A 27,511-nucleotide genomic window follows, 5' to 3' on the forward strand; every position below is an offset into this window, starting at 1 on the left:
TGTATCTTACTTGATCGCCAGACCTAAATGCCTCTAATCTGACCCTTCGCAGATCGCTGATCTCCTGGTTCATCCAGGGCTTCTAGTTGGGAAGACGCTGAAAGGTTTTGTGCAGATATATTTGTCTATGACTGTTCTTATAAAGTCCTTGACAACTGTGGTGTATTAATTCAGATCCTCAGATGAGTCCTTGAATGTGGCCCAGTCAACCGACTCAAAGCAATCCCATAGGCGTTCCTTTGCTTCCTGCGACTACCTCTTTGCTGTCCTCATCTCTGGAGCCTTGCTCTTTAGCTTCTGTCCGTATGTAGGTGGGTAGGAGGACAGCCAAGTGATCCGATTTACTGAAATGCAATTTAGGGATGGATTAGTAGGTAATCCTAATCATAGTATATCTGTGATTGAATGAGATGGGACCCCTGATGCTGCCAATTATATGTTGATGATAATTGGGCAGAGATTTCTTCAAACAAGCCTGATTGAAGTCCCCAGCAATGATTTGAAAAGCGTCAGGGGAGGCTGTTTACTTGCTGATGGCAGCATTCAATATCTCGAGTGCCTGCTTAGGATTGGCTTTTGGTGGCATGTAAACTGTGGTCAGGATCACGGAGAGAACTCCCTTGACAAGTAGAACTGTTGGAACTTAATTGTTAGATGCTTCAAGTTGGTGGGGGGGGGGGGAGAGGGGGCGGCATGAGTACAACAAAGCCGCCATGTCTGAGTACCACAAAGAGTTTATCATGAAACACAGACCCCCCAATCTTTGGTTTCTCTAAATCAGAAGACCAGTCCATCCTATGTCTCAGGAAGCCCTCAGGTCTTATCAATGTATTTGCCACTTCCAGAGTGAGCCATGTCTCCATGAAACACAACACTGCAATTTTGCATTTCACACCCATACAGCAATCTTCTCGTGGGTCATCAGTCTTGTTCTCCAGTGACTACATTTGCTAATAAGATGCTGGATAAAGGAAATTTCATTCCTTTTTAGTCTAGCTTGGAGCTCTCCCCTCCCTTTCGTACGGCCATGGTGATGTACCATCTTCTGCTTAAAAGTATCACACCTGGACGCTTGAGAGTTAAGTCCACCAAGTCCTTAAGTAGATCATGAAATCACTAACTCATTAAGATGGTTCTAAACTACATTACTTAAAAGTAAATTACAGGCTGCAGATTCCAGTGAACATAATCAGAAGTATATTTAGAAGCTTTGTAAGCTGCCTGCAGCACATCGCTGTAGTTCACCAGCGCCATCTCGTCTTTCAGTGATTGCTCCTTTCCTGTTTCTGACTTCCAACCACACTGACTCAGGTGACGATCCTTCCAAAAGATTGTCCCAATCTGAGACACCCTGGACCCTGGCACCTGGGAGGCAACATACCACCCGAGTTTCTTTTACATCCACAAAATCTCCTGTCTGTTCTATTTACTATTGAATTCCCTATCACCACATCACTCCTCCTCTCCCCACCTCCCTTGAGCCAGAGCCAGACTCAGTGCCAGAGACCTAGTTTGGATGTAACCCTTTCCCCCTCAACAGTATCCAATCTGATGTACTTGCAATTTAGGGGTATGTCCACAGGGGTGCCTATTCCCTTTCCCTCTCCTGACGGTCACCTAGCTACCTGCCTCCTGCAACTTTGGTGTGATTATCTCCCTGTAGCTCCTGTCTATGAACTCTTCATTCTCCCCAAATGATCTGTAGGCCATCCAACTCTTGCTCCCTAACATGATCTCTAAGGAGCTGCAACTATATGGAGTTCTTGCAGATGTAGCAGTCTGGGAGACTGGGACCCAGGTCTCCGACATCTTGCAAGAGGAGTACATCACTTCCTAGGGATGCGTTATTGGTACTCTAGCAAGGAACTAATAGATAAATAAAAGAAATTTGACAGAAACCTTGGCCTAGACACTGCATCTCCTGACCTTAACCAAAGCCACAGTTCCCCACTCTAACCCTGTCCCACTCCAACAATGGCTGTTCTGCTTAAATTTAATTTCTTTTAATTGGCCCTTGACATATGTCTAATAATCCAAACAATCACAAACTCTGCATCAAGTCCAGACAGGCTGTGCTCATTTTTAGTGCATTTAATATTGGCTACAAAATGATGAGTGTTGCTTTGAGAATGTATTGTCATATAATTAACTGCTCTTGGGTTGAAAGAATCGCATATGGAGTCTTATTTTCTTTCTTTTGAGATAAAGCACAGTAACAGGCCCTTCTAGCCCAATGAGCCTATGCTATCCATGTGATTAATTAATCTACTAACCCATAACATCTTTGGAATGTAGGAGAAACCCAGAGGAAACCCATGCAATTGTGGGGAGAATATACTAACTCCTTCCAGACAGTAGTGGAGTGGCACTGTGCTACCATGCTGAACCTTCGGTCATGCTCTGAAAGCCCCTCATCCACCAGTTTACACAAAGAATCCAGACCCTACATAATTTGATTTTTACCTTGGATGAAATCACAGCACGTTATGCACTGTCCTTGCCCAATGTTCAGATGTATATTTCCAGCAAGGAGGCTGCTAGAAAGGCTGTCGGAAGTACTCTTTAGTTTCAAGCTACCGTGGCATCAAAGCTGCTACACTGCCCAGTTTGATTAACTCTGATTGGTACAAAGAAATGAGCTTGGATTGCAAAATTTTGTGACTGACTCTGGGGGAGGCAAACTTCTTGATCTTCATTATCTGCTGTTGAATAAGAAGTGATGGTGGCGCTAAATGGCAACTCCTTTGTTTGCATCTTTGGAAACAGCTCTACTTCCATCTTTAATATCTTTATTTTTCCCTTTCAGGGTTCTTTTGAAGACCCTGACCTGGAGTTACATGTTGACTACAGTTCTTTGAGGGAATGGGACCTGTCTAATGACTCGGTCTAAGAGTTCGGCTCGGCTTTGGAGGCCTAGGATCTCGGGGCTCTGGAGACGGGCAGATCAAAGGTCGGTGTCATGGCAGGAGACTCGTGTGTCATTGGAGGAGTTGGAATATCTATGGCTGTGTGCCCAGAGACTCAAGATCTTTGGGCACAGGACTCGATAAAAGTGACACAATGAACTTTTAACATCGTAAACCAGCAAGTTGTTTGTTATGTCTCCCCTCTGGCTGTGAAACAGACACCTCATTCTCCTTTATGAGAGTGAGAGGGAGGGAGAGGGGGAGAGGGGGAGAGGGGGAGAGGGGGAGAGGGGGAGAGGGGGAGAGGGGGAGAGGGGGAGAGGGGGAGAGGGGGAGAGGGGGAGAGGGGGAGAGGGGGAGAGGGGGAGAGTGGGAGAGTGGGAGAGTGGGAGAGTGGGAGAGTGGGAGAGTGGGAGAGAGGGAGAGAGGGAGAGAGGGAGAGAGGGAGAGAGGGAGAGAGGGAGAGAGGGAGAGTGGGAGAGTGGGAGAGTGGGAGAGTGGGAGAGTGGGAGAGTGGGAGAGTGGGAGAGAGGGAGAGAGGGAGAGAGGGAGAGAGGGAGAGAGGGAGAGAGGGAGAGAGGGAGAGTGGGAGAGTGGGAGAGTGGGAGAGGGAGAGGGAGAGGGAGAGGGAGAGAGTGAGAGAGAGTGAGAGAGAGAGGGAGAGAGGGAGAGAGGGAGAGAGGAAGAGAGTGAGAGAGAGAGTGACAGAGAGTGAGACACACACTGTGGTATGTCAAATGCTGGGTGAACAACGTAGTCTTTGCAGTACTGCAAGTCTGTGTCTTAACTGTTGCTTTTGCTCATGCTTGGGTGCTCGGTGACAGGTACCGATGCTTTATTTTTGCTGGTGGTGTGGGGGGAGTGGAGGGGGGGATTGTTGCTTGCTGCTGCTTACACGTGGGAGGGAGGGGAGCTGGGGGAGACTTTGGGGTTCTAACATTTAATTGTCATTCATTCTTTCGGGAACTCCTCTGTTTTCGTGGATGTTTGTGAAGAAAAAACATTTCAGGATGTATATTGTATACATTTCTCTGACCTTTGAAACTTTTTAAACCTGTCTAGGTCTCCTAAAATTATTGAGTGCTAAAACACACAAAACGCTGGAGGAACTCAGCAGGTCAGGCAGCGTCTTTGGAAAAAGTACAGTCGATGTTTCAGGCGAAACCCTTCGGCAGGACCCTAGCTTTGAGTGCTAACCCCAGCTTTAATGGAAGTGAACTGTGTATACAGTTCTGGGGGGGTGGGGGTGGAGTATGCTAGAGGAAAGAAGCATTTTAAAACCATAGTTTATTTTCTCAGCGACAGCATTTAGACCAACCCATCTTGTCGGTTTTGATCCATCTGGTGGCAGTTTTCCTGGCACTGAGTCGCAACTAACTTATTTGTTAAGGGCAAGTCACTGTAACAATGTTTGATTCTGTCATCTCAAAGTTCAAAGTAATATTTATTTTACTTTATTTTTCTTCCCTTAGAGATACAACACAGTAACAGGCCCTTCTGGCCACCCAATTACACCCATGTGATCAATTAATGCATATGTTAATATATACTACCTTGAGATTAATTTTCTTGTTGGTATTTACAGGGAAAAAAGAAATACAACTGAATTTTACAAAAAGCTATACAAGGACTGACAAATAACCAATCTGCAAACACCATTACAACTTTGGGCGCCAGAGTTCAGAGTTCAATTCTGACGCCATTTGTAAGAATTTGGTACATCCTTCCCGTGAACGTGTGGGTTTCCTCCAGATGCACCGGTTTCCTCGCACATTCCAAAGACGTACCGGTTAGTAGGTTAATCGGTCATGATAAATTGTCCTGTGATTAGGCTAGGGTTAAATAGCTGGGCAGTGCAGCTTGGTGGGCTGGAAGGGCCTACTCCGCATTGTGTCTCTAAATGAAATAAATAAAAACAAAATTAAAAAAGATAAATTATGCAAATAAAAATAATACTGAGAACACAAGTTATAACGAGTCCTTGAAAGTGAGCCTGGAGGTCGTAGGATCAGAGTAGTGGTGAGTGAAGTTATCCATTCTGCTTCAGGAGCTTGATGGTTGTAGGGTAATAACTGTTCCTGAACCTGGTGATGTTGGACCTCAGGCTTCTGCTGTGCCTCCTGCCCAATGATAGTAGCAAGAAGAGAACATGAACTGAATGGTCTTTGATGGATGCTGCTTTCCTGTGGCAGTGCTCCATGAAAATGTACTCAATGTTGGGGAGGACTTTATCTGTAGCCTTTTCTGTTCTTGGGCATTGGTGTTTCCATACCAGGTCGTGATGCAACCAGTCAGGATATGCTCCACTGTGCATTTGTAGAAGTTCGCTAAAGTTTTTGGTGACGTGCCGAATCTACGTTAACTTCTAAGAAAGCAGAGGTGCTATCATGCTTTCTTTGCAATGACACTTAAGAGCTGGACCCAGGACAGATCCTCTGGTATGTTAACGCCAAGGAATTTAAAGCTACTGACCCCCTCCACCTCCAATCCCCTAATGAGGATTGGTTAATGGACCTCCGACTTCTTTTTCCTGAAGTCGATAATCAGATCTTTAGTTTTGTGGACATTGAGTGAAAGACTGTGGAGGCGCCACTAAACCAGATTTTCAATCTCCCCCCTATATGCTGATTCACCGCCACTTTTGATTCGGCCAATGACAACAAACTTAAATATGACATTAGAGATGTACTTAGCCACACAATCATAAGTGTAAAACTAGTAGAGCAGGGAGTCAAGCACAAAGCCCTGTGGTGCACCTTTGCTGACGGAGATCACGGAGGAGAAGTTGCCAATCTGAACTGAGGTCTGCATGTGAGGAAATCAAGGATCCCATTGTACAGGGAGGTACCAAGGCCCAAGTCTTGGAGCTTAGTGATAAATTTTGAGGGGATGATAGTGTTGAATGCTGAGCTGCAGTCAATGAAGAACATCCTGATATATGCACTTTCACTGTCCAGGTGTTTCAGAGCTGAGGGAAGAGCCAATGAAACAGTATCTGCTGTTGAGCTGCTGTGACGGTAGGCAAAATGAGGTGGATCCAAGTCACTTTTCAGGCAGAAGTTGACAAACTTCATGACCGGCCTCTTGAAACACTTCATCATAGTGGATGCAAGTACAACTGGATGATAGTCAATGAGGTAAGTAGCCATGTTCTTCTTCATTGACAGACGATTGATGCCTGCTTGAAACAGGTAGGTACCTCAGACTGCCAAAGCGAGAGGTTGAAGATGTCAGTAAACATTCTATCTAGTTGATTAGCAGAAGGCCTCAGTAATTGCTCAGATACACTGTCTGGGCCAGGTGCTTTCCTTTCTCTGTATCAATACACACCATGGTCCCAGCAGGGGTTAATGGAGTAGGAGCTACATGAAATTTTTTTTTTTTTTTAAATCATCCTACACAGGGGCACAAATCATTAAAAGCAATTCATAGGCCAAGGTTTTCCATGGTACCGTTTCAGATACTTCGCGTCACTTGGAGTTGTATAACACATAGTAGAACATTGATTCTGACCAGAGAAATGTGCGGCCCTAATGAACCCAAATTGTATTCATGACAGTACGCATACACACGCACGTTTATGGAATAAGATGGAAGGTCAATGTGGTAAATACATTCTGGTAAACAGCAACACGAGTTTAATCAGCTTTTAATGAAAGCACCTGCAGTGCACTGCCAGGGTGGTCATGATACAATAGCAATGCTTAAGAAGCACTTACACAGGCACATGCAATATGCAGGGAATGAAGGGATATGGACCATATGCAGGCAGAAGGGGTTTTATCAGGACCAGCACAGACATTATGGGCTGAAGGGCCTGTTTCTGTGCTGTACTATTGTATATTCTAAGGCATTTCACAGAAGTGATTATCAAACAAAATTTTACATATCTGGACTAGTGATGAGAAAGAAGCTTCATTATGGAGGATGGCTGTAAGCGGAGAATTAAAGGCACTGAAGCAGAAAGACGAGGGAATTCCTGAGCTTGCAGACTTGGTAGCCAAAAGCATGGCTGCCAATAGTGGAGCAATTAGACCTTGGGACAATCAAGAAATCAAAATTCTTAGCTGGATGGCAAGGCGAAGTTGCAGATAGGAAAGGGCAAGGCCATGTAAATATTTGGAAGCAAGGACGAGAATTCTCCAGGCTAATAATTCACTCCATCTTGGACCCTCCATCTGCAAGTTTGCAAATATTCCTCATCTCCCAACAGACAGACCAAAGTAAAATATCAGGTAGACTTTGCTTTACAAGCTATATGTGGGCTTTCCTTATTAATAAAATATAATGCACAAGATCAATTGCAAAAATGTACATGCTTAATATTATCAAAATAAGGCAAGACAATTACTAATATTCTTGTTACAAGGCAGCATTATTTTAATAAGAGGACTTTTTTGTTTAAATTACTCAATTCAAATGTAGATTTTTAGATCTAATCCAGGATCCTTGAATAGCCCAGAGTCAGTCCAGCTAAAAATACTGCAACAAGTCAAAGAGTAGGAATTGCACTATACTGTACCCTAGCCACCTTTATCTATAATCACTGTATTGGCTCCACTAGCTCTTTAAGTTTCTCTCACAATACATCCATAAAGGTCGAGTCTATTCTGAGGCATTTGTTAGTGCTGCTATGATGCTTGCAGTCAGTGTGGGATTTCATTTCAGTACTGCCCACAACAGCATGACTAAGATTAGCAATTGTAGGGACCAAGGACAAAAATGTGGATTATTATACTGGACAACAGAAGCAAAGGAAGAATCACCAACTTGAGAAACTGCACTACCTTTGTGTGATGACTTCTTATCAATTAAATGCCTGAACATGTTGAAACTGAAAGCATTCTGGATTTGGTGCATCTGCTGTTTTTAAATCAAACCAGCTCACTAGGTGCTATATTTTAATGACAGGTCATCTGCATGTGGATAAAACAATGCCATTACTGGTCTGTTCTAACTCAAGTATTGACACTGAGGTTGTCCTATTAGACATCACCTTGCTAGCTCGAAATGATGGCAACTCCCTCAGTTCATAGGATCTATGAGAAAGAACAAGGCAACTGACTTCTGCTTCCAAGAGCAGCCAATGCTGAGTGAATGACAAACTCACTGTTGATTGCAATTTGATACTGTAAAACTATTATCTTATATATACTTAGTTCAGAAGTTTGAGCAGCAATTAGAAACAGAAACTGATAAGATGGCACTATTTGCATTGTGAAGCATTGCAAGAACAGAGTGGCACCATTATTATTGAATAGCAGACACATTTTAACCCCCTGGAGTTCACCCACCAAGAATTGAAGAAAACATGCATTCTACATACCTTCCAGTGTGTTAGTCAAAACACTTAAAACACTATTCGCTCTATCTTTCCTCCCAAAAGACGCATTCAACTGGTCCATGGAAACCAGGAGGGAGCCAGAAAGTTTCTTTTTGCTCTCTATTTCAGTGGTAGGCTGCAAGCAGTTAAAGTGAAATTAGTAGAGTTTCAAACATTTCTTTTTAAATGATGATAAATGGCAGTGTGCAGCTTGCATGCTTCAACCAGAGATCAGCAAGTGAGGAGAGGACAGGTTTCAAGTTTCAGTTCAGTACAGCAAACAGCAACCATCAAGGAGAGCATTGTTCACTAGCGTGGCTAAGTTTTTCACCTTGCATTTATGTTCAGCTTTCCATTTTTATAAACAAGTAATCCAAAATATTTTGTTGCAATCAGAGATACTCATAAGTTGTGGCACAACATTTGGCCAGTCATAAAAAGAGGAAAGAAGAGCTACATTCAAAGAAATTACATTATTTCAATTCATGACTTTCAATATTGTTATTAACAAAGTGCATAATACTTCTACTTGATAACTAATTCAATGTATAAAAATTTTGAAACTCCCCGATTATGTTTCAACCTTCTTCCCCAAGTATTGTTCAAACTAAAGTCATTCATTACCTTGAGCACTGGTTTCATCAATGTCTTTCCTGCGTCCATTCTTAATTAAACCCAGACCTCAGTCCCATGTATTCACCTCTACCAAAAACCCACACATGCACCATTATTCCTGGAATTCAACCTGAATAACCTTGCCCCAGCTTTTAACTCCCTCCTCCTCATACAGATCTTCTACCACGTATTCCAAAACTTTCACTTACTCTGCTCCACCATCGGAAGGCAGATTGTCAGTTACCACACACTTACCCGCTTTGCAATCTCTGCCAATCTTTCAACCATCTTTTCTACAGAATCTGCCTTTACAAAGGAAATTCACCTGATTAGATGTGCTTACTGTCAATGACAGCATTTCTCATTTGATGGTCATTTTACCTTAAGTATTGTGAATTAATTTACAAAAAGACAAGGAATGCTTAATGAACCTAAACTGCAACAAACAGCTGGTGAAGAAATTAGACTGAAAATGTATTCCCTTTCTGCCTTTTGCAGAACTCTGATGTGAATATCAAAGCTTCAGTGAAATACAAAAGCTTCAGTGTGCTCCACCGACTGTTCCAGACACAAAATGGAGACATCTAGTCATAATTTCCTACCCATTTCTGCCTTCCTACCACCACCTACACACCTATAGCCAAATTTTATCACTCCCAAAGGTATGGCACTGAGATCAAAGCTTGCTAGAAACAACAGAAGTATAATAGTAGACATTGAGTACTGCATACAAAATGCTGGTGGAACTCAGCAGGTCTGGCAGCATCCATGGAGAAGAATAAAGATTCAACATTTCAGACCGAGACCTTTCGTCAGGACTGGAAAGGAAGGAGGAAGAAGCCAGAATAAGGTGGGGGAAGGGGGGAGAGGAAGGAATACAAGTTAGGTGATAGGTGAAGGTAGGTGGGTGGTTGAGGGTGGGGGGGGGGTTGAAATGAGAAGCTGTGAGGTGATAGGTGGCAAAGGGCTGAAGGAAGAGGAATCTGAAAGGAGAGAAAAGTGGACCATGGGAGAAAGGGAAAGAGGAGGGGCATCAGAGGGAGATGATAGGTAGGTGAGGAGAAGGGGTAAGAGAGGAGCCAGCATGAGGAATGGAAAAGGAGAGTTGGGGGAGGGGAGAGAAATTACCTAAAGTTGGAGGAATTGATGTTCATGCCGCCAGATTGCAAGCTACTCAAATTTTGTGCATTACTGCTGCCAAAATAACTGTGGTGGTTAAAAAAAGTGAAGGCAGGCAATTGGCCCCTTCTACCTGCTGTGCATTCAATGAGATCATGGCTGATTTCTTTTATATCTCCTATAATCTCTCAATTCTCTTAATATCCAAAAAATTATTCTGTTTTGATTTACTCAAGGGTGGTTTTTTTTGGCAGCTCTCTGAACCTTCAACAAGGACTTGTATTCTCTCTGCAAACTCTACCTCGTGCACTTGATTGGAAATGCATTATCAGCTTTGGAATGTCCTGCAGCAGTTATCATTTACTTCCATACCACCACCTTCCTAGACAAGCTCTAACAAAGTTAGGAGCACCATCTGAATCGTGCATTTATTGCTGTCTTTCATAGATACCATGAATTTCCTTCAATTCCTTCCTAATGAAAGACCTTCAAAGCACTGTCATAACTGCTGCAGAGCTGCAAGCAGCAAATAACCCAGCCACCATCTCCGGAACTTGACTAAGCAGCCTTGCTATAACTGTTCAACGCAATCAATTTAACCAAGAATTTATGTAAATTGACAGAATTTTCATTCTCAACTTTGGAGGTAAGAATTCTCTTAAGTCACACACATAAAATGCTGGAGGAACTCAGGAGGTCAGGCAACATCTATGGAAAAGAACAAAGGTGGTATCTGTGGGATGGTTCATTTTGTTAGAATTTCTCTTTTACTGTCTGACCAGGTATTCTCATCATCTTACATCAAGGGCAATATGATCTACCATTTTATAGTTTTGAGAGTTTGCTCCAATTTACAGGTGGAACATATACTCTATATGAAAGTAAAGTCATTGAAAGGCAATTGAAAATTAGAACTGATGGCGCTCAAAATTTATAACATGACCCATCAGCATGTGTACAGAGGACAGGCAGCTCATGATTCAGATGGATATTTTTGGTTGCAAGTTGGGATACTTTATTGCTATTGGCTCACTACAATGTGGGTGGCGACTGGCTAGTTGTGAAGGTCCACCTGCAAGTAGGGGCCAGCAGCGGGTGGATGCTTTCTTTAAACACATTCTTAATTTAGTCATGTAATTGGGCAATGCTAGCACGGCCAAGAATTGAATAGTTTGCCAGGCTATTCCAAAGGCAGCTCCAGAGTTCTGGGTCTGGAGTCACGCATTGGCTAAAGATTACAAAATGGCATGACCTGTCCCGCTCGATAACTATTTCTGATCCCAGATTTGTTTTATTAATTGAATTTCCCAACTGCTATAGGAGAGGGAATGGACTAGGGATTCAAGCCCGTGACCCTGGTTATTACCTCAAGAACACGGCATCTATCATTGAGGATTTCCACCATTGGGGTCATGCTGCTACCATCAGTCAGGCAGGAGGTACAGAAGCCTCAATTCATACACCACCAGATTCAGGAAGAGTTACTTCCCCTCAACCATTAGGTTCCTGACCAACCTAAACCACACCTCAGCTCCCAAAGACTCCAGCCAATCCTTTGCACTACAATTGGCCTGTCTCAGATTTTTATTTTTGTACCAACGCCTATGTTTTGCACAGTTTTTCTCCCTCCAATGTCTTGTGTTTTGTCTGTATCTATGTGCTTGTGATGCTGTTGCAAGCACGTTTTTCATTGTACCTGTAACCTCACCGCACTTGTGCATGTGACAATAAATTTACTTGGGACACTAATCCAATCAGTTAACACACTACTCAAACACCCAAGTATAATGGGTGTGCAACATGACTAAGGAATGGTGTACATTCCCAATACTTAATTCTGTGTATTTGAGTTATCTTTGCTCAGCTTCATGTTTTTCTGATGTCACGTGTGTCAGTTATTCACACTGAAATGCACTATCCCCTGTCATAAGTGGCAACAGATTTGCTAACAGTAAACCTAACTGGAAGAGGAAGATCAACAAGCAGGCTAAGCTTTAGGCAGTGTTTCACTGGCTCCCAGCAAACACACTCATGCTTGTTTCCAGATTGAAACAATTATTGGAAAGTTCCTGTGGTATCCAAGCCAAATACATCACAAAGTGCACGAATAACTATTTAACTGACTGCTTCTTCAGAGCACTTTCTGCCATAGCTCCACAAAAGAGTGATTGAACAGCAGTCCCCCAACACCCCAAATCCAGCACAGAAGACAAACAATATTTTCCAAATGGTCTCCAAAGGAAAGCTGAATGCAGACTGATTCCATCTGTTGGAAGGATAACTGCATATGGCATTGAACAAGCATTTACATCCAAGTACAATCCTCCTAACTTAAATGTGCCTACTGAAATTATCATTCTGGCCTGGATGTCATGGTGCTCCTCTTAATTCTGACACTTGCATCCACCAGCCCAAGATGGAAGTTTAGGATGAGGAAGGATCTCATCGAAACTCACTGGATGCTGAAAGATCAGGATGTAAGAGGGTTAGGGGTTATGGGGAAAAGATAGGAGAATGCGATTGCAAAAAAACTAACCATGACTGAATGCTGGAGCAGACATGATGGGCCAAATAGCTTAATTCTGTTCTTACACCTTATGGTACAGACAAAGTTAGTGGGTAAAAAGATGGAAAAAAATAGAGATGGGAGCCAATCAACTTTTTTTAAAAAAGGAAGAAATCAAGAATATTACAATAGTGCAAGGTTATTAAACATTGGTGTGCAGAGGGATCTGGTTGCACTTGTACATGAGACACAAATTAGGTAGATCAAATTATGAAGACAAACGGAATGTTGACAGGTAGATTGAATACAGGACTTGGAGACTGTATGCAGCTGTGGTTATCTTAACTGTCAAAAGGAAGGCTTAATTTTGAGGTAAAAATTAACTGGATTAATTCTTGCCACGAGGGGCTTGACTTACAAGGAAAGATTGAGCAAGAAAACCCCTCTATTCTCAAGAGTTTAAGAATTAGATGGTAATAATAATAGATGGATGCTGTTCAGATGCTTTTCCTGGTGTGTGAATAAGAAACAGGGATAATTGTCTTGACCATCCAGGACTGAGATGAGGGGGAGTTTATTTTCCAAGGATTGCAAGCATTTGTAATTATTCCATCCCAGAAAGCCAAGAAGGGAAAGAAGTATTTTTGGATTACTGGCAAAAATCGAGGATCGTAGAGTAAAGTGGGGAGGTGCGGGTAAGGTCAATGATCATTCGGCTGTAAGGTTATGCAACAACAGAATAGGGACATGGAGTAATACAGCATGGAGATAGGTCCTTCAGTCTAACTCATCCATGCCAACCTTAAGTTCATACAATCATTAAAAACCTCTCTGTGGACTCAGTCTATACTTCCTGCCACAAAGCAACCAGCATGATCAAAGATGCTGGACTCTCTCTTTGCTCTCCCATCTGGCAGAATCAAGATGATTCAAGCTGGTGCTGGCAACGTTACAGGCTGCACACAAATCTTCTAGATATACCTCTTCTGAACTATTATCACTGCAATCTGCAGTCTGCTCTTTCCCTTAAAGTAACAACCTTTTAAACTGGCTTAACAAACTCATGGTTCAGTGGATTTAACTCTCAGGAATGCAGGCATGTCACTATTAAGTGGATGAAGGCACATCGCCACAACTGTAGGAGAGGGAGGAGGGGAGGGCTGCAAACCAGACTAAAATGTCAGGGTATGAAACTTTTACCCTGCATTTTGTTAGCAAATGTACAGTCACTGGAGAACAAGATTGAGTAACTGAGGGCAAGATTGCTGTCTCGGAGGGAAATGAGGGATTACTGCTTCCTGTGTTTCACAAAGACATGGCTAACTCGAGACACGTTGGATGCATCAGTAAGACCTGCTGGCTTCTCGATACACAGGATGGACCAGACTGCTGATTTGGAGAAGGCAAAAGGTGGGGGCTCTGAGTTTCATGATAAATTGTTTGCGGTGCTCGGAGATGGTGGTCTTGTCGCACTCTTGTTCCCCTGACCTGAAACATCTAATGATTAAATAGCAACCATTCTCCACACCAAGAAAGTTCTTCTCTGTCATCCTGACCACAGTTCACCAAAGACTGATATTAAGGAAGCACTTGCGGTTCTGAGTGCCACCAACAGCAAACAAGAAACAGCCTACCCCAACACCTTTCAAATCATCGTCGGGGACTTCAGTCAGGCTTGTTTGAAGAAATCTCTGCCCAATTATCATCATCACCTGTAGCACCAGGGTTCCAACACACTTGACCGCTGATATACTACCGCAAGGAATGCCGACCGTTCGATCCTTAGACCGCATTTTGGGGAACCTGATCATCTGGCTGAACTCCTCCTACCCGTATACAGGCAGAGGCTAAAGAGATGAGGACAGTGAAGAGTTTGTTCTGGAGCAAAGGCGCGACTACAATTGCTTCGAGTCAGCGGACTGGGCCATGTTCAAGGACTCAGAGGATCCGACCAAATAGGCCATGGATGTCACCAACTTTATAAAGACAGTTGTAGACGAGTGCATCCCCACAAAATCATTCAGAGGTTTCCCCAACCAAAAGCCCTGGATGAACTATGAGATTCACAATCTGCTGAGGGCCAGATCAGTGGCGTTCAGGTTTGGCAACCAAATAAGATACACAAGGTTCAAGTACGATCTCTGGAAAGCCATATCATGTGCGAAGTGGCAACTCTGGACCAAACTTGAATTGGTAGAGCTTGAATGCTGTCACCTCCTACAAAGTGAAACCAAGCGACATGGGTTGGCCTAGATGGAGTACCTGGCCAACTGCTAAAGATCTGAGCTGATCAACTGATTGGAGTGTTCACTAATATCTTTATCATCTTGCTTCATAGGTCTTCAAACAGGATTCAATTAAACCAGTGGTGAAGAAGCACTTACACCCACTGTGAAGTGTTTTGAAAGGTTGGTGATGAAACATGTCAACTCCTGCCTGAGAGGCAACTTGGATCTGCTAGAATTTGCTTACCATCACAACAGAGGCCATCTCATTGACTCTTCACTCAACCCTGGAACACTTAGACAGTGAAGATGCATACATCAGGATGCTCTTCATTGACGACAGCTCTGCATTCAACATCATTACCCCCTCAGAATTAATCAATAAGCTTCAAGACCTTGGCCTCAAAATCAGCTTATGCAATTAGATCTTGATTTCCTCACTTGCAGACCCCATTCAGTTCGTATTGGCAACAACATCTCCTCCACGATCTCCATCAGAACAGGTGCACCACAAGGCCCTCTACTCCAGTTGCTTTATACTTGTGACAGTGTGGCTAAGCACAGCTCCAATGACATATTTAAGTTTGCTGACGACATCACTGTCATTGGTCGACTCAAAGGTGGTGACGACTCAGCATATAGGAGGGAGACTGACAATCTGGCTGAGTGGTGTCACAACAACAACCTCTCACTCAATGTCAGCAAGACCAAGGAGCTGATTATTGACTTCAGGAGGAGGAAACTGGAGGTCCGTGAGTCAGTCCTCATTGGAGGTGGAGAGGGCCAACAACGTTAAATTCCTCAGTGTTATCATTTCAGAGGATCTGTCCTGGGTCCAGCATACAAGTGCCATTTAGAAGGCAGCACAGCAGTGCCTCTACGTTCTCAGAAGTTTGTGAAGACTCGCCATGTCATCCAAAACTTTGACTAAATTCTATAGGTGTGCAGTGGAGACAATACTAACTTGTTGCACCACAGCCTGGTATGGAAACAGCAATACCCTTGAATGGAAAAGCCTACAAAAAGTAGTCCATATAGCCCAGTCCATCACGGGTAAAGCCCTACCCCCCACTGAGCACATCTATATGGAACGCTGTTGCAGGAAAGCATCATCCATCATCAAGGACACCCACCATCCAAGGCCATGCTCTCTTCTCGCTGCTGGAGAAGGTACAAGAGCTTCAGGACTCACAACACCAGGTTCAGGAACAGTTATTGCCCCTCAATCATCTGGCTCTTGAACCAGAGAGGATAACTTCACTTACCTCATCACTGAACTGTTCCTAAAACCTCTATGAATCTCACTTTCAAGGACTCTTCATCTCATGTTCTTAACATTTATTGTTTACATATTTATAATCATTACTTTCTTTCAGCATTTGCACAGTTTGCTGTCTTTTGCATAATGGCTGTCTGTCTGTCCTGTTGGGTGTGGTCTTTAATTGATCCTATTGTGTTTCCTGTATTTACTGTGAATGCCCGCAAGAAAATGAATCTCAGACTTGTGTATGATGACGTACATGTACTTTGATAATAAATTTATTTTGTACTTTTGTAGAAGATGCAAAAGCCTGAAAACATGTACCACCAGGCTCTAGGACAGCTTCTATCCCGCTGTTATCAGACTCTTGAAGGGATCACTTATACAATAAAGTGAACCCTTGGCCTCAAATTCTGCATTATGATCTTGCATTTCATCATTTACCTGCACTGTACTTTTTCAGGAGATTTTACACTTTATTCTGCACTTATTTTTAAAACCACATTCCAATTCAATGCACTGTGTAATGATTTGATCTATATAAACAGTATGCAAGATAAGCTTTTCGCTGACCTTGGTACATGTGACAATAAAAAAGCAAATCCAAAAAAAAAAAAAATTTGACCTAGGGCAGACAGTTCAATAATCTTCATCTGGGAATATCCTCCACTACTTCCATCATCTCCTTTACCTTCTACATGCATCATAGAGTATTCTGGAGAAGTACCAAACAGAGTTTTATCAGAGAAATTGGGTAGTTTCTCATTATCTGCCTGAATCATACACTAGTTTGATATGCTCTTCGCCATAATAACTTTGGGATTGAATAGCCTGCTTTTAGCATTGGGTCTCGAGGTAATTTTCTCTTACATTCAATCATCATCTGTATTGTTATTAATCCCCTATAGAATTTTTGTTCCTCTTTCTTGGAGTCAGAGAATGTCATGAAATAATACAGAAGTAGTCCAACCTCTCCATGCTAACCTCAAGTTCATGTAAGTGATCTCACAGGCGGTGGATGAGACTGAACTTCTGCAGTCCTCACATATCCATTGTGAATAACAGCGGACCAGTGGAGAAGGCTCCAAGAACATCCCTGTCCTCCTCAACTGTGGGGCCCCAGTGTGCAAGTGCTGGAGATGGGGCTCCATTCTTCACAACTACTGTATATCTAGCTAGCAATGCCTCAAGCTCTCTCCTGGGGGCTCACACTGTGATACAAAGCTGGTCTTCAGTCAATTTGATTCACTCCATGTAGCAAGAAACAGCAAAGGCCCTGGTTCCAGACAATGAACTTATTGCCAGTACTGAAGACATGGACTTCACACACCATCCCATTGCAATTTTCACACCTAGATCTACCAGAGAACGTGGAATGTCCAAGTCCAACAGCTAGTGTTGCAGCTCTATAAAGTCCTGGTTAGACCACATTTGGAATATTTTGTTCAGTTCTGGTCACCTCATTACAGGAAGGCTTTGGATGTGTTAGAGAGGGTGCAGAGGAGATTTACCAGGATGCTGTCTGGATTAGAGAGCATGTCTTATGAGGATTGAGCAAGCTAGGGCTTTTCTCTCTAGAGTGAAGGAGGATGAGAGGTGACTTGATAGAGGTGTACAAGATGACATGAGGCATAGATCGAGCGGAGAGCCAAAGACTTTACCTCAGGGCGGAAATGGATAATACGAGGTGACATAATTTTAAGGTGGTTGGAGGAAAGAGAGGGGAATGGCAGAGATGAGCTTTCATCGTATTTTTTTTAAAAAAAGTGGTGGGTGCATGGAAAACCCTGCCAGGGTTGGTACTAGAGCAGATATATTAGGGACATCAAAGAAACTCTCAGATAGGCATATGGATAATAGAAAAATGGTGGGCTATGTCAGAAGGAAGGATTGGAAGGATTAGAATGATGTTAGAATAGTTTAAAAGCTAGGCACAACATCATGGGCTGAATGGCTTGTATCGTGCTGCTGTATTCTATGTTCTAAACAGCCCAGGAATGTCTTGTTCACAAAATGCCGGATAAATCCAACCCAGCTAATTTCTGCCAGTCTACTCTCAAAGCGATGAAAGACATCACCAAGGCAGCTATCGAGCCATACTTGTACAGGAAGAACCTATTCACAGAAACAGAGTTTGGGTTTCACGGCCTCAGAATTCACAGCTTTGAATTTTATGAATGGGCCAAAGAGCAGAATTCCAGAGCGGGGCGAGGCGTGAGCAATGCCGAGTGTTACATCGAGGAAGTAATGAGCATCCAGAGAAAAGCACTCCTACGGTTGGAGTCTTACTTTACACAGAGCAAGATGGTTGCAGTTGGCAAAGATCAATCCCAGCCTCAGGAGGCATGAGCCATCTAGGACTGAAATAAGGAGGCACATCATAGTGGTGCTTCATGGTTCATAGTGAGCATGAGGTGTTTATGGGTTGGTTCATTGTCCCTTCAGAAATCTGATGGCAGAGGGCAAGAAGCCGTTCTTAAAACAGGGATTAAGCTGGAAAGGGGTACTGATCGCATACTATTTGGTTCTATTCACAATTCTTTGACTCAAGCTTTCATCCAGTAAGACATAGATGACTTTCAGGCACAGGCTAATAGATGGCAAGTAACATTCACACACCAAAGTGTCAGACAAGTACCAACACCAAAAGAAGGACTAACCACCTACCCTTGATATTCAATGGCAATACCATCATCAAATCTCCCCATCACCCCTTTCATTAACATTGCGGGGGTCACAGATCGCTAAGAACTCAATTGGATCACCCAAATGAATAATAAGTTCACAGGCTTTATGTCCAATTGCAAGTGGCTCATCTCCCAACAAAAAAGCATTTCCATCGGCGACAAGTTGCACGATAGGAATGGGGTGGCGTATTAACTGCTTACTTAGAAGAGGGCAGCTGCAACAACACTAAAGCAGCTGGCACCATCCACAATAATCTCCGCCATGGACAATCCCAAGCCCAGCAGTGATGAAGGGAGGTTGGGCATGGGGTTAGCAACCCCACCCCTTAAGGACCCAGAGCCACAGAAATGCCAACAGAAGCTCCAAAGATCTCATCCATAGGAGAGGAAGGATGTTCACCCAAGATGTGTTACACCTGAGGACAACTTAGGAGACTGGCTCAGGACAGGGGACTCTGGTGAGCTGACCCAGTAGGGGTTACAGGCTTAAGACGATGACCATCCACAACAGAGCAGCCCTGGATACCTGGCTTGCTATACTGAATATCCATTCCCTCCATCAACAGCACAATGGCTGCAACATGCAACATTTACAAAGAGCACAACAGGTACTTGTCAATGATGCAGTCTCTCTCAAGCCCACAAACTCTACCACCAAGGACTCAAAGGTTACAGATGCATGGGGAAAACATCCACCACCTGCCAGATTCTCTTCCAAGTTGCTCTCCATCCCAAGTTGAAAATCTATCATCGTTCCTTCATTGTCATTGGGTCTAAATCCTGAACCTGTGTCCTCAACTTGTACACCTTCACCAGTGACTGATTACCACCTCCTCAAGGGCACTTGGGGACAGACCATAAACACTGGCTTTGCCAGCAATGCAGAGATGCCTGAAGTGAATAAATAAATGAAACTCACTCAGTACCACACTGCTTGAAATTGATACCAACACTGATACTGCTATAGATTTTATAGCCCGAGTATAATTCACCAACTCCTGACAGAACGTACCCAGGCACATCAAAACGTTCACCTTGTGACTCGAGTTGAAAGACTCCTGGGTCAAGAAGAAACCAGTCCTCACTGTGCTTCTGACAGATGACAAATATTTGAAACTTGAGTTTTGTCTATAAAAGTCCCCATGAAATATAAGCAAGTGGCTTCTGACGACAACATGCTTAAATGCCCTGGCATCAACTTGCTTTGATTAAATTTGTACACCTTGACAGACATGCTGCATATTTTCATTATTTTCTGCTTTGTCAGTAATTCAAGAAATTAGTTTCATCTTACTGAATTTCTTACAAATAAACCTCATACGCAGCACATCATCAATTGAGACTGAGTTTCACGCACATAGTTAATTAAAATATTATTAGATGACTAAGACAAGACTAGTACGGGATGATAGAGGCATAGATCGAGTGGACAGCCAGAGACAGCTTTCCCCAAGGCGGAAATGACTGAGACAAGGGGGCATAATTTTAAGGTAATTGGAGGAAAGTGGGTGAAATGCCTTGCCAGGAGTGGTGGTAGAGGCCGAACATTAACGGTATTTAAGAAACTCTTAGATAGGCACGTAGTTGATAGAAAAATGGAATGCCATGTAGGAGGGAAGGACAAGATTGACCTAACAGTAGATTAAAAGGCCAGCCCAACACTGTGGGCCGAAAGGCCTATTCTGCACCACAATGTTAAGGCATTGGAATGATCTTTTAATAGTTCCCTCCTCTAACACACATTAGCCCTTTTACTTTCAAGAAACTAATCTGGCATTGCACATGGCTGCGTTGACACATTTGCACCCTGAACTGCCTTTTAAATCTACTCTTTTCAAACGAGTCAGCCTAACTGCAGCTGTGTGTAAATGACAGCGTTGCTGCATTTAACTGCTTACAAGTTTAATTTTCCTCTATTGTTTTGAATTTACTGCAGGGTTTGGCTCTTGGAAATATTGCTCATGTGAAATTGAAAAATTAATCATTCCTTGGGTAGATGAAGGAAGTAGTTAAGTCTCCCGTGTAGTTTCACGCTGCAAAACAGCTCGCTGAAAAGTAAATTAGTGCTAACAGGGACCCAGATAACAACAATTTAATTGAAAGTCACAAATGTACACTACTCCTGCCCTTTGGAGTTTCACAGCAATAACATATAAACGGTTGTATTTAAAAGATATAACAGCTCCTCTACATTGGATAAACCAAATTTAGATTAGGCCAATCAACAAGGATCAATCTGACCTTCCCGTCACTTTTCACTTTAAGTCTGACCCCTCTCTCTCAACAACTTACTACACTGTTCCAACCAAGACCAATACAAACTTACCTCCTCATTACCTAGGCACGTTGCAGCTCTTTAGATTCAATATTAACTTTCTAACCTACTCAAAAGTCAATCTAACTCTTTCCTCTTCCATAACCCTGCATTTTACTTTCATCCATGTGTTTAGTTTAGCAATTCTTAAATGTCTCCAATGTTTCTGCCTATACCACCACCCCTAGCAACATGTTCCACACACCCACCACTTTCAGTGTAAAAAAAACTTATCTCTGACATCTCACCCCGCCCCCCATACTTTCCTCCAATCATTTTAAAATTATGCCCACTTGTATTAGCCATTTCTGCCTGGGAATAAGGTGCTGGCAATCCACTTTATCTCTGCCTCTTATCATTCTGCAAGCCTCTATCAAGTCACCTCACAACCTCCTTCACTCCAAAGAGAAAAGCCCTAACCAACTCAACCCATTTTCATAAGGCCTAGGATACTGGTAAATCTCCTCTGCACCCTCTATAAATCTTCCACATCCTTCCTAGAATGTGACCAGAACTGAACAGAATATTCCAAATGCTCTAACCAGAGTTTTACAGAGCTGTAACATTACCTCACGGCTCTTGAACTCAATCCCTTGATTAACGAAAGCCAACAAACCATATGCCTTTCTTAACTACCCAGTCATCTTCCTTTATTTAAAATCAGTGAGGATTAACAAGCACATATCTCTCTCTTGCTCGTTAAGTGCCAAAAGCACCCAAGTCAGCTGGACAACCTTGGTCAATCTACCGCAGATACTTCTGCTCTCGTTAGTCCTTCCCTTCTCTGCGGCTCAAAGCATGTCTATTTGCTCACTTTCCCAGTTCTGAAGGATCCACCTGAAACCATTTCTTTCTCTCCTCACAGATGTTGCCTGACCCAACAATTGTTGAACACTCCAACAATTTTACTTCAAATTTCCAGCATTTGCAGCCTTTCTCCTGGCTTTAAAATATGCAAAGTGATGCTTGTTTGAATGAAATCACATTAACACTTCAAAAGTCACTGCATAAACTACTTTGAAGAGCAGCGAGCGCTACTGAGTTGCCAAATCTTGCAGCTATTATGAAAAGGTGGCGATCCTTTCAAGATCTTACAAGACTCTTAATAAGGTGAAAGTGAGAGTTGGACAGAATTCCATCTCTGCCATACTTCTGATGGTACAGGAGCTTCATAAAGAGATTTTTCAGGCTATCTGACAAATCCTGAATTAGGCCTCAATTGACAATATTCTATTTTTCCTATGTTTACATGATTAGATACACCTGATAAAAATTGTTCCACATTATACCCTTTTGCTAGGATGAATTTTAGTTCTCTCAGCCAATCAGCATCTTGTGTAGAGGTACTATCATATTAATAATAGTGGCTAACTGCCTCACACGGCAAATCAGAAGCCTAACTGACATTCCAGGACGCCCACTGGGAATTAGAACACGACAAGTTATACAGTATATTCTATTACTTCCTTGTAGATTGAAAACCAAAATTGCAGATGCAAGGGTGACACACCCCATATGTTGACCGAAACTTCTTAGTAATCATGCTGGGGTTCAATTATGAGAAATCAGGCCTGATTTGCTATCTTAGCCTGAGCTGGATAACAATGATGGATTCCCCATGAGGCAAAGTCACAAGGTAAAGCAGGGAGAAACACATTATTTTAACCTGCACCATAAAAATGTTGCAATTGTTTCAATTATTTTGACGCTGGCTTTTATAACATGCTTTAAGATCTCATTGTCAGTCTTTCATGTATTCATTTCACCCCACGCCAACTGCTCCATCCACTTTTCCACCTGTTATGTGCCTTGAGTCACTGATTTGGAAATAAGACATGCAGCACAGCCTTAGGAAATTACAGAATTCCAGACAAAAATATCCAGGCATACAGTACATTTCCCACTTAAACTTCCATAATGTCTTGGTCAATATGTATTAGTCGATAAAAATACACGTTGCTTTACTGTGAGAGAGAATCTTCTGGTATTGCGGTGTGCGGGGGTGGGGGTGGGGGAGGGATGGTTCTAGATTGGGAATTGGCTGCAGGAAATGCTCAAAAGCCAGGGGCAAGCAGGTGATCTGATGGCATGAGTCTGGGAACAGCAGTTGCTATTTTGCTACTTATGTATAAATATGTGTGACCAAGTTATAGGAAAAGCCTGCATTTTCCAACGGTATTAAAGTTCATGCTAAGGATAAAGAATCTCTGCAAGACAAGTTCAATGTGGGATCAATGATCCAAACTCCAAAAGTGCCTTTTAGCATGTAATGCACCCAGATGTGACCAAGTGTGCTACATTTAGAATTATTTAATTGAACGCCAAGCACCCATAATCTTGTCGTCATTTAGAATATTACATACCGTTTTGGCTCTCAGAGATGTTGGGAAAATTAAGGGAGGCTAAACATAATATCAGTTTGAAATTCAGTTCACAACCCAGGAAACCTTAGAAAGGATTTTCTTTAAAAAATTTGTAGAGCTCAGGTGGTTTCATATGGTGTAAAGGGCTTCAATATAATCCTCGAGAAGCACTTTCAGCTGGACAATTGGGGAAAGGCCATCCAAAGAATTGAAACAAAAGCACTGTTCAGACTTCCTGCAGGTTGAAGTAATGCATTTCTCCCTGCTTTTGCCTGGCAGGGAATCCATTATTATCCATACATAAGCTATGGAACACAACAGGTGGCTTAGACTTTATCTGTTCTATCTCCAGAGGATAGCGATTGGGGAACCAACAGAATGCAACTAAAAAAGCAGTAAGGGGAGAAAAGACAAAATCTGAAGTTAAGCTAGCCAATAATATAAAAGAGGGTAACAAGTTTTTTTCCAGATATACGAAGAGACAAGAGTGGACCTCAGACCATTGGAAAATGATGCTGGGGAGGTACTAATGGGGGACAAAAAATGGTGGAAGAACTGATTAAGTATTTGGCATCAGTCTTCACTCTGGAAGATAGCAGTATGCCAGAGATTTGAGTGTGTCAAGGGCAGAAGTCAGTTTAGTAGTTATTACTAATAAATCACCAGGACCAAATGGACTACAGGGTTCTGAAAGAACTAGCTGAAGAGATTGTGGAGGCATTAGTAATGATTTTTCCAAGAACTACTTGATTCTGGAATGGTTCCAGAGGACTGGAAAATCACAAATGTCACTCCACTCTTTAAGAAGGGAGGGAGGCAAAGGACAGGAAATTATGGGCCAATTAGCCCACCTACAGTGGTTGCCAAGATATTATCAATTATTAAGGATGAAATTGTGACTTTGGGGTACTTGGAGGCACACAATAAAATAGGTGCAAGTCAGCATGGCTTCCTTAATGGGAAATCCGTTGGAATTCTTTGAGAAAATAACAGGCAGGATAGACAAAGGGGAGACAGTGGGTATTGCTTTGCTAGGATTTTTAGAAGGCCTTTGACAAGGTCTTCACATGAGACTGCTAAACAGGATAAAAGTCCATGGTATTAGAGGAAAGATACTAGCATTGACAGAAGATTGGTTGAATGGCAGGAGACAGAGTGGGAATAAAGTGGGCCTTTTCTGGTTGACCAGTAGTGTTTCACAGGCGATGGTGCTGGGTCTGCTGCTTTTCATGTTAAATGTTAATGATCTAGATGATGAATTGATTGGTTTGTGGCCAAGTTTGCATACAATATAAAGAAGTGCAGAGAGTGTTGAGGAAGCAGGGAATCTGCAGAAGGACTTACGACAGATTAGGAGAATGGGCAAAGAAGTGGCAGCTGGAATGCAGTGTAATGAACTATATGGTCATGCACTTTGGTAAAAGAAATAAAAACACAGACCATTTTCTAAATGGGGAGCAAAATCAGAAATTGGAGGTGCAAAGGGACTTGGGAGCCCTAAGACTTAACGTGCAGATTAAGTCTATGTTAAGGAAGGCAAATGCCAAGAGTAAAACATAAGAGCAAGGATGTAACGCTGAGGCTTTATAAGGCAATGGTCAGACCGTATTGTGAGCAGTTTTGTTCCCTATATCTCAGAAAAGATGAGCTGGCATTTGAGACGATCAGAGGAGGTTTTTGAAAGGATAAATGTAGGAGAAGCGTTTGATGGGTCTGGGCTCACTGGAGTTTAGAAGAATGAGGAGAGGATCTCATTGAAACATACCAAAAATTGTCAGATCTAGATAGAGGATGTTTCCTATACTTAGGGGGCCTTGGACCAGAGGACACATCCTCAGAATTGAAGGACAGGCCTTTAGAACTGAGATGAGGTTGAACTTCTTTAGCCAGAGGGTGGTGAATCTGTGGAATTCGTCGGCACAGATGCCTGGAGGTCAAGCCATTGGGTATATTTAAAGTGGAGGTTATAGGCTCTTGATTAGTAAGGGCGTTAAAGGTTACAGAGAGAAGGCAGGAGAATGGTGTTGAGAAGGAAAATCATTCATGACTGACTGTCAGAGCAGACTTAATGAGTGAAATGACTGAATTCTGCTCCTATGTCTTGTGGAAAATCTTTCACATCCACTTCGAGTACATATCTTTAGCTGCTCTGTTTTTATTGTTTAAAAAATCTTTCTTCATCAAGTGAAACAAACTCAAGTCATACTATTGGAAATCATACTTGCCAATCCTAATGCATTTGCATGGAGCAGTGATGCCAGGTACTGTGTTGCAATTATTCCAATTCTATAGGAGTCAGCTTACTGTCAAGCATTTTATCTACCCAATAGAAGCCTTCAAACAAACATTACTTAGAGAAGGGCCACTGAAGGGAAGGGATTTGTATGAAACTAAAAGTCTTCTCCTACGAAACTTGTTTAAATAGAAGTAATTAACTTTAGCCATTGGTTTAAGTCTTGAAAGTAAATCAAATTGTAAAATACAATTCCAAAACAACCAGAGAATTAAAACTGAAACAATGGCCAAGATCAGTGCTCCCCAGTGACCAAGGCCATTCAATTGCTTCCCCAAACACACTGACCACAGACTAGGGTACCGAGAGAAAAGCAAACTCATTTTCAGATTCACATCAGAAACGTGCATGACTTTGCAGCTTGATTGCCACAATATTTCAGATATTGCCACATATTTTCATTGAGGTTGATTAACACAGTAACTTACAAACTTCAATCATCCAAATTAAAGATTCTCACCAGTAATTTTTTATATATATATAAAATATATAGAAATATAAAATGGCTTCTTATAGCACTTGAATTTTCAAAAGTCAATAAAAAAAATGCAAGGATGAGAGTGAAGGAAGTTCATTCACATTAAAACTAATAAAAGTATGGCAACTAGATACACCTTAACATGTTCCCTCAATGTTCTGCCCTGCACACGCAGTTCAATGGACACCAAACGTACTCCAATACTTCACCCCGCAAGCAGTCAGCAGCCAGTTAACTTGGGAAGACCCACAGTCGATCCAGCCTTCACTCCTGAAACACTTGATTTCCCAGCAAGGTCCAGTCAAGAGCAATAATCAAGGTAACTATTGTCTCTAACCCATCACTCTGAGATGAAGTCTCCACAGGTGCTCTAGCTGAGATGAGCTAACTCAGCATAGAACAGAAATGTGACTTCTTGTCCAACTTCTCTTCGTGCTTCTGCTCATATTCATTGTGTCAATATTAACAAAATATACAAGACAATGTCTTTGACATTCAATTCCCATCTATTCTGGTTAAATTTTTATGCAGGCAAGTAAAAATTAGAGGCCCCATGCCAAGGCTACATCTATATTGTTTCAATCAACCATTAACAAAGGCAACATGCATTTTTAGAGCATCACATCAAATCTTTCAGAAATCGCTCGGAGCACATCACATAAAATGAATTCTCTCTGAAGAGCAGAAACTATTATGCAAACATAGATGACAGCCATTTTGCACAAAGCAATATCTCACAAACACCAATGAGATGGAGAAATGCTGCCCAAGACACTGGATGTACCCCATGCTCTGTTTTATAAAGTGCCATGGATTATTGCCCACTAAGTAGGCAGAAATTAATTTAAAGTCTTATCCAAAGGACAGAACCTGAGACAATGCAGCACTCCCGTAATCCACTAACACATCATCCTAGATTACATTTTCAAGTCCTTGGACTTGAACAACTTTAACTCGGTCAGGAAAGAATGCTGGAGCATCAATGGAACTCATCTGAAATGTTAGGAAGTGCAGAAAAACAATACATCGGCTAATTTTACTTTCATCACAATACAATGGAGGAATCATCAGGCCTCTTGATTAGGCTGAATGAATTCCAAAATAAAATTTTAGGTTTTTGGGATACACCAATATATCTTGGCACAAGGATTTTATCTCTCTGGTCCTCTACGCAAGGATTTTGGATAGATAAGGTGGGCAGGGCAAGTATTTTTCTGATGGGGGGGAGAACAGGAAGAAAACATTCTGAAGGACATTCAGATTTTCTCTCTCAACCAGTTACAGCAGATATTGGCAGAGGGCTAGATGCCTCCCTCTAGAACAAGGGCTCCCAACCTTTATTATGCCACTAAGCAACGGGTCCATGCAATGTTCCCTCTAATTAGCAATGACCAGTGTGCGCAAAAATCTTGTGCTGTGCA

The 27,511-nt window shown here is 42.4% G+C and overlaps 1 protein-coding gene across 5 annotated transcripts in view; it reads right to left on the reverse strand.

Annotated features, from left to right (window-relative positions):
• LOC140741175 (sodium channel protein type 8 subunit alpha-like) overlaps positions 1-27,511 on the reverse strand; it is a 234,428-nt gene that overhangs the window by 70,754 nt on the left and 136,163 nt on the right. For all 5 annotated transcript variants that reach the window (XM_073071042.1, XM_073071044.1, XM_073071041.1 and 2 more), the window contains exon 14: positions 8,233-8,365. In XM_073071042.1, the coding sequence (XP_072927143.1) occupies positions 8,233-8,365 (133 nt within the window). The remainder of the gene's footprint in view (positions 1-8,232; positions 8,366-27,511) is intronic.

The sequence above is a fragment of the Hemitrygon akajei genome, chromosome 18, assembly GCF_048418815.1.
Source record: "Hemitrygon akajei chromosome 18, sHemAka1.3, whole genome shotgun sequence".
In the NCBI taxonomy this organism is placed as follows: Eukaryota; Metazoa; Chordata; class Chondrichthyes; order Myliobatiformes; family Dasyatidae; genus Hemitrygon; species Hemitrygon akajei.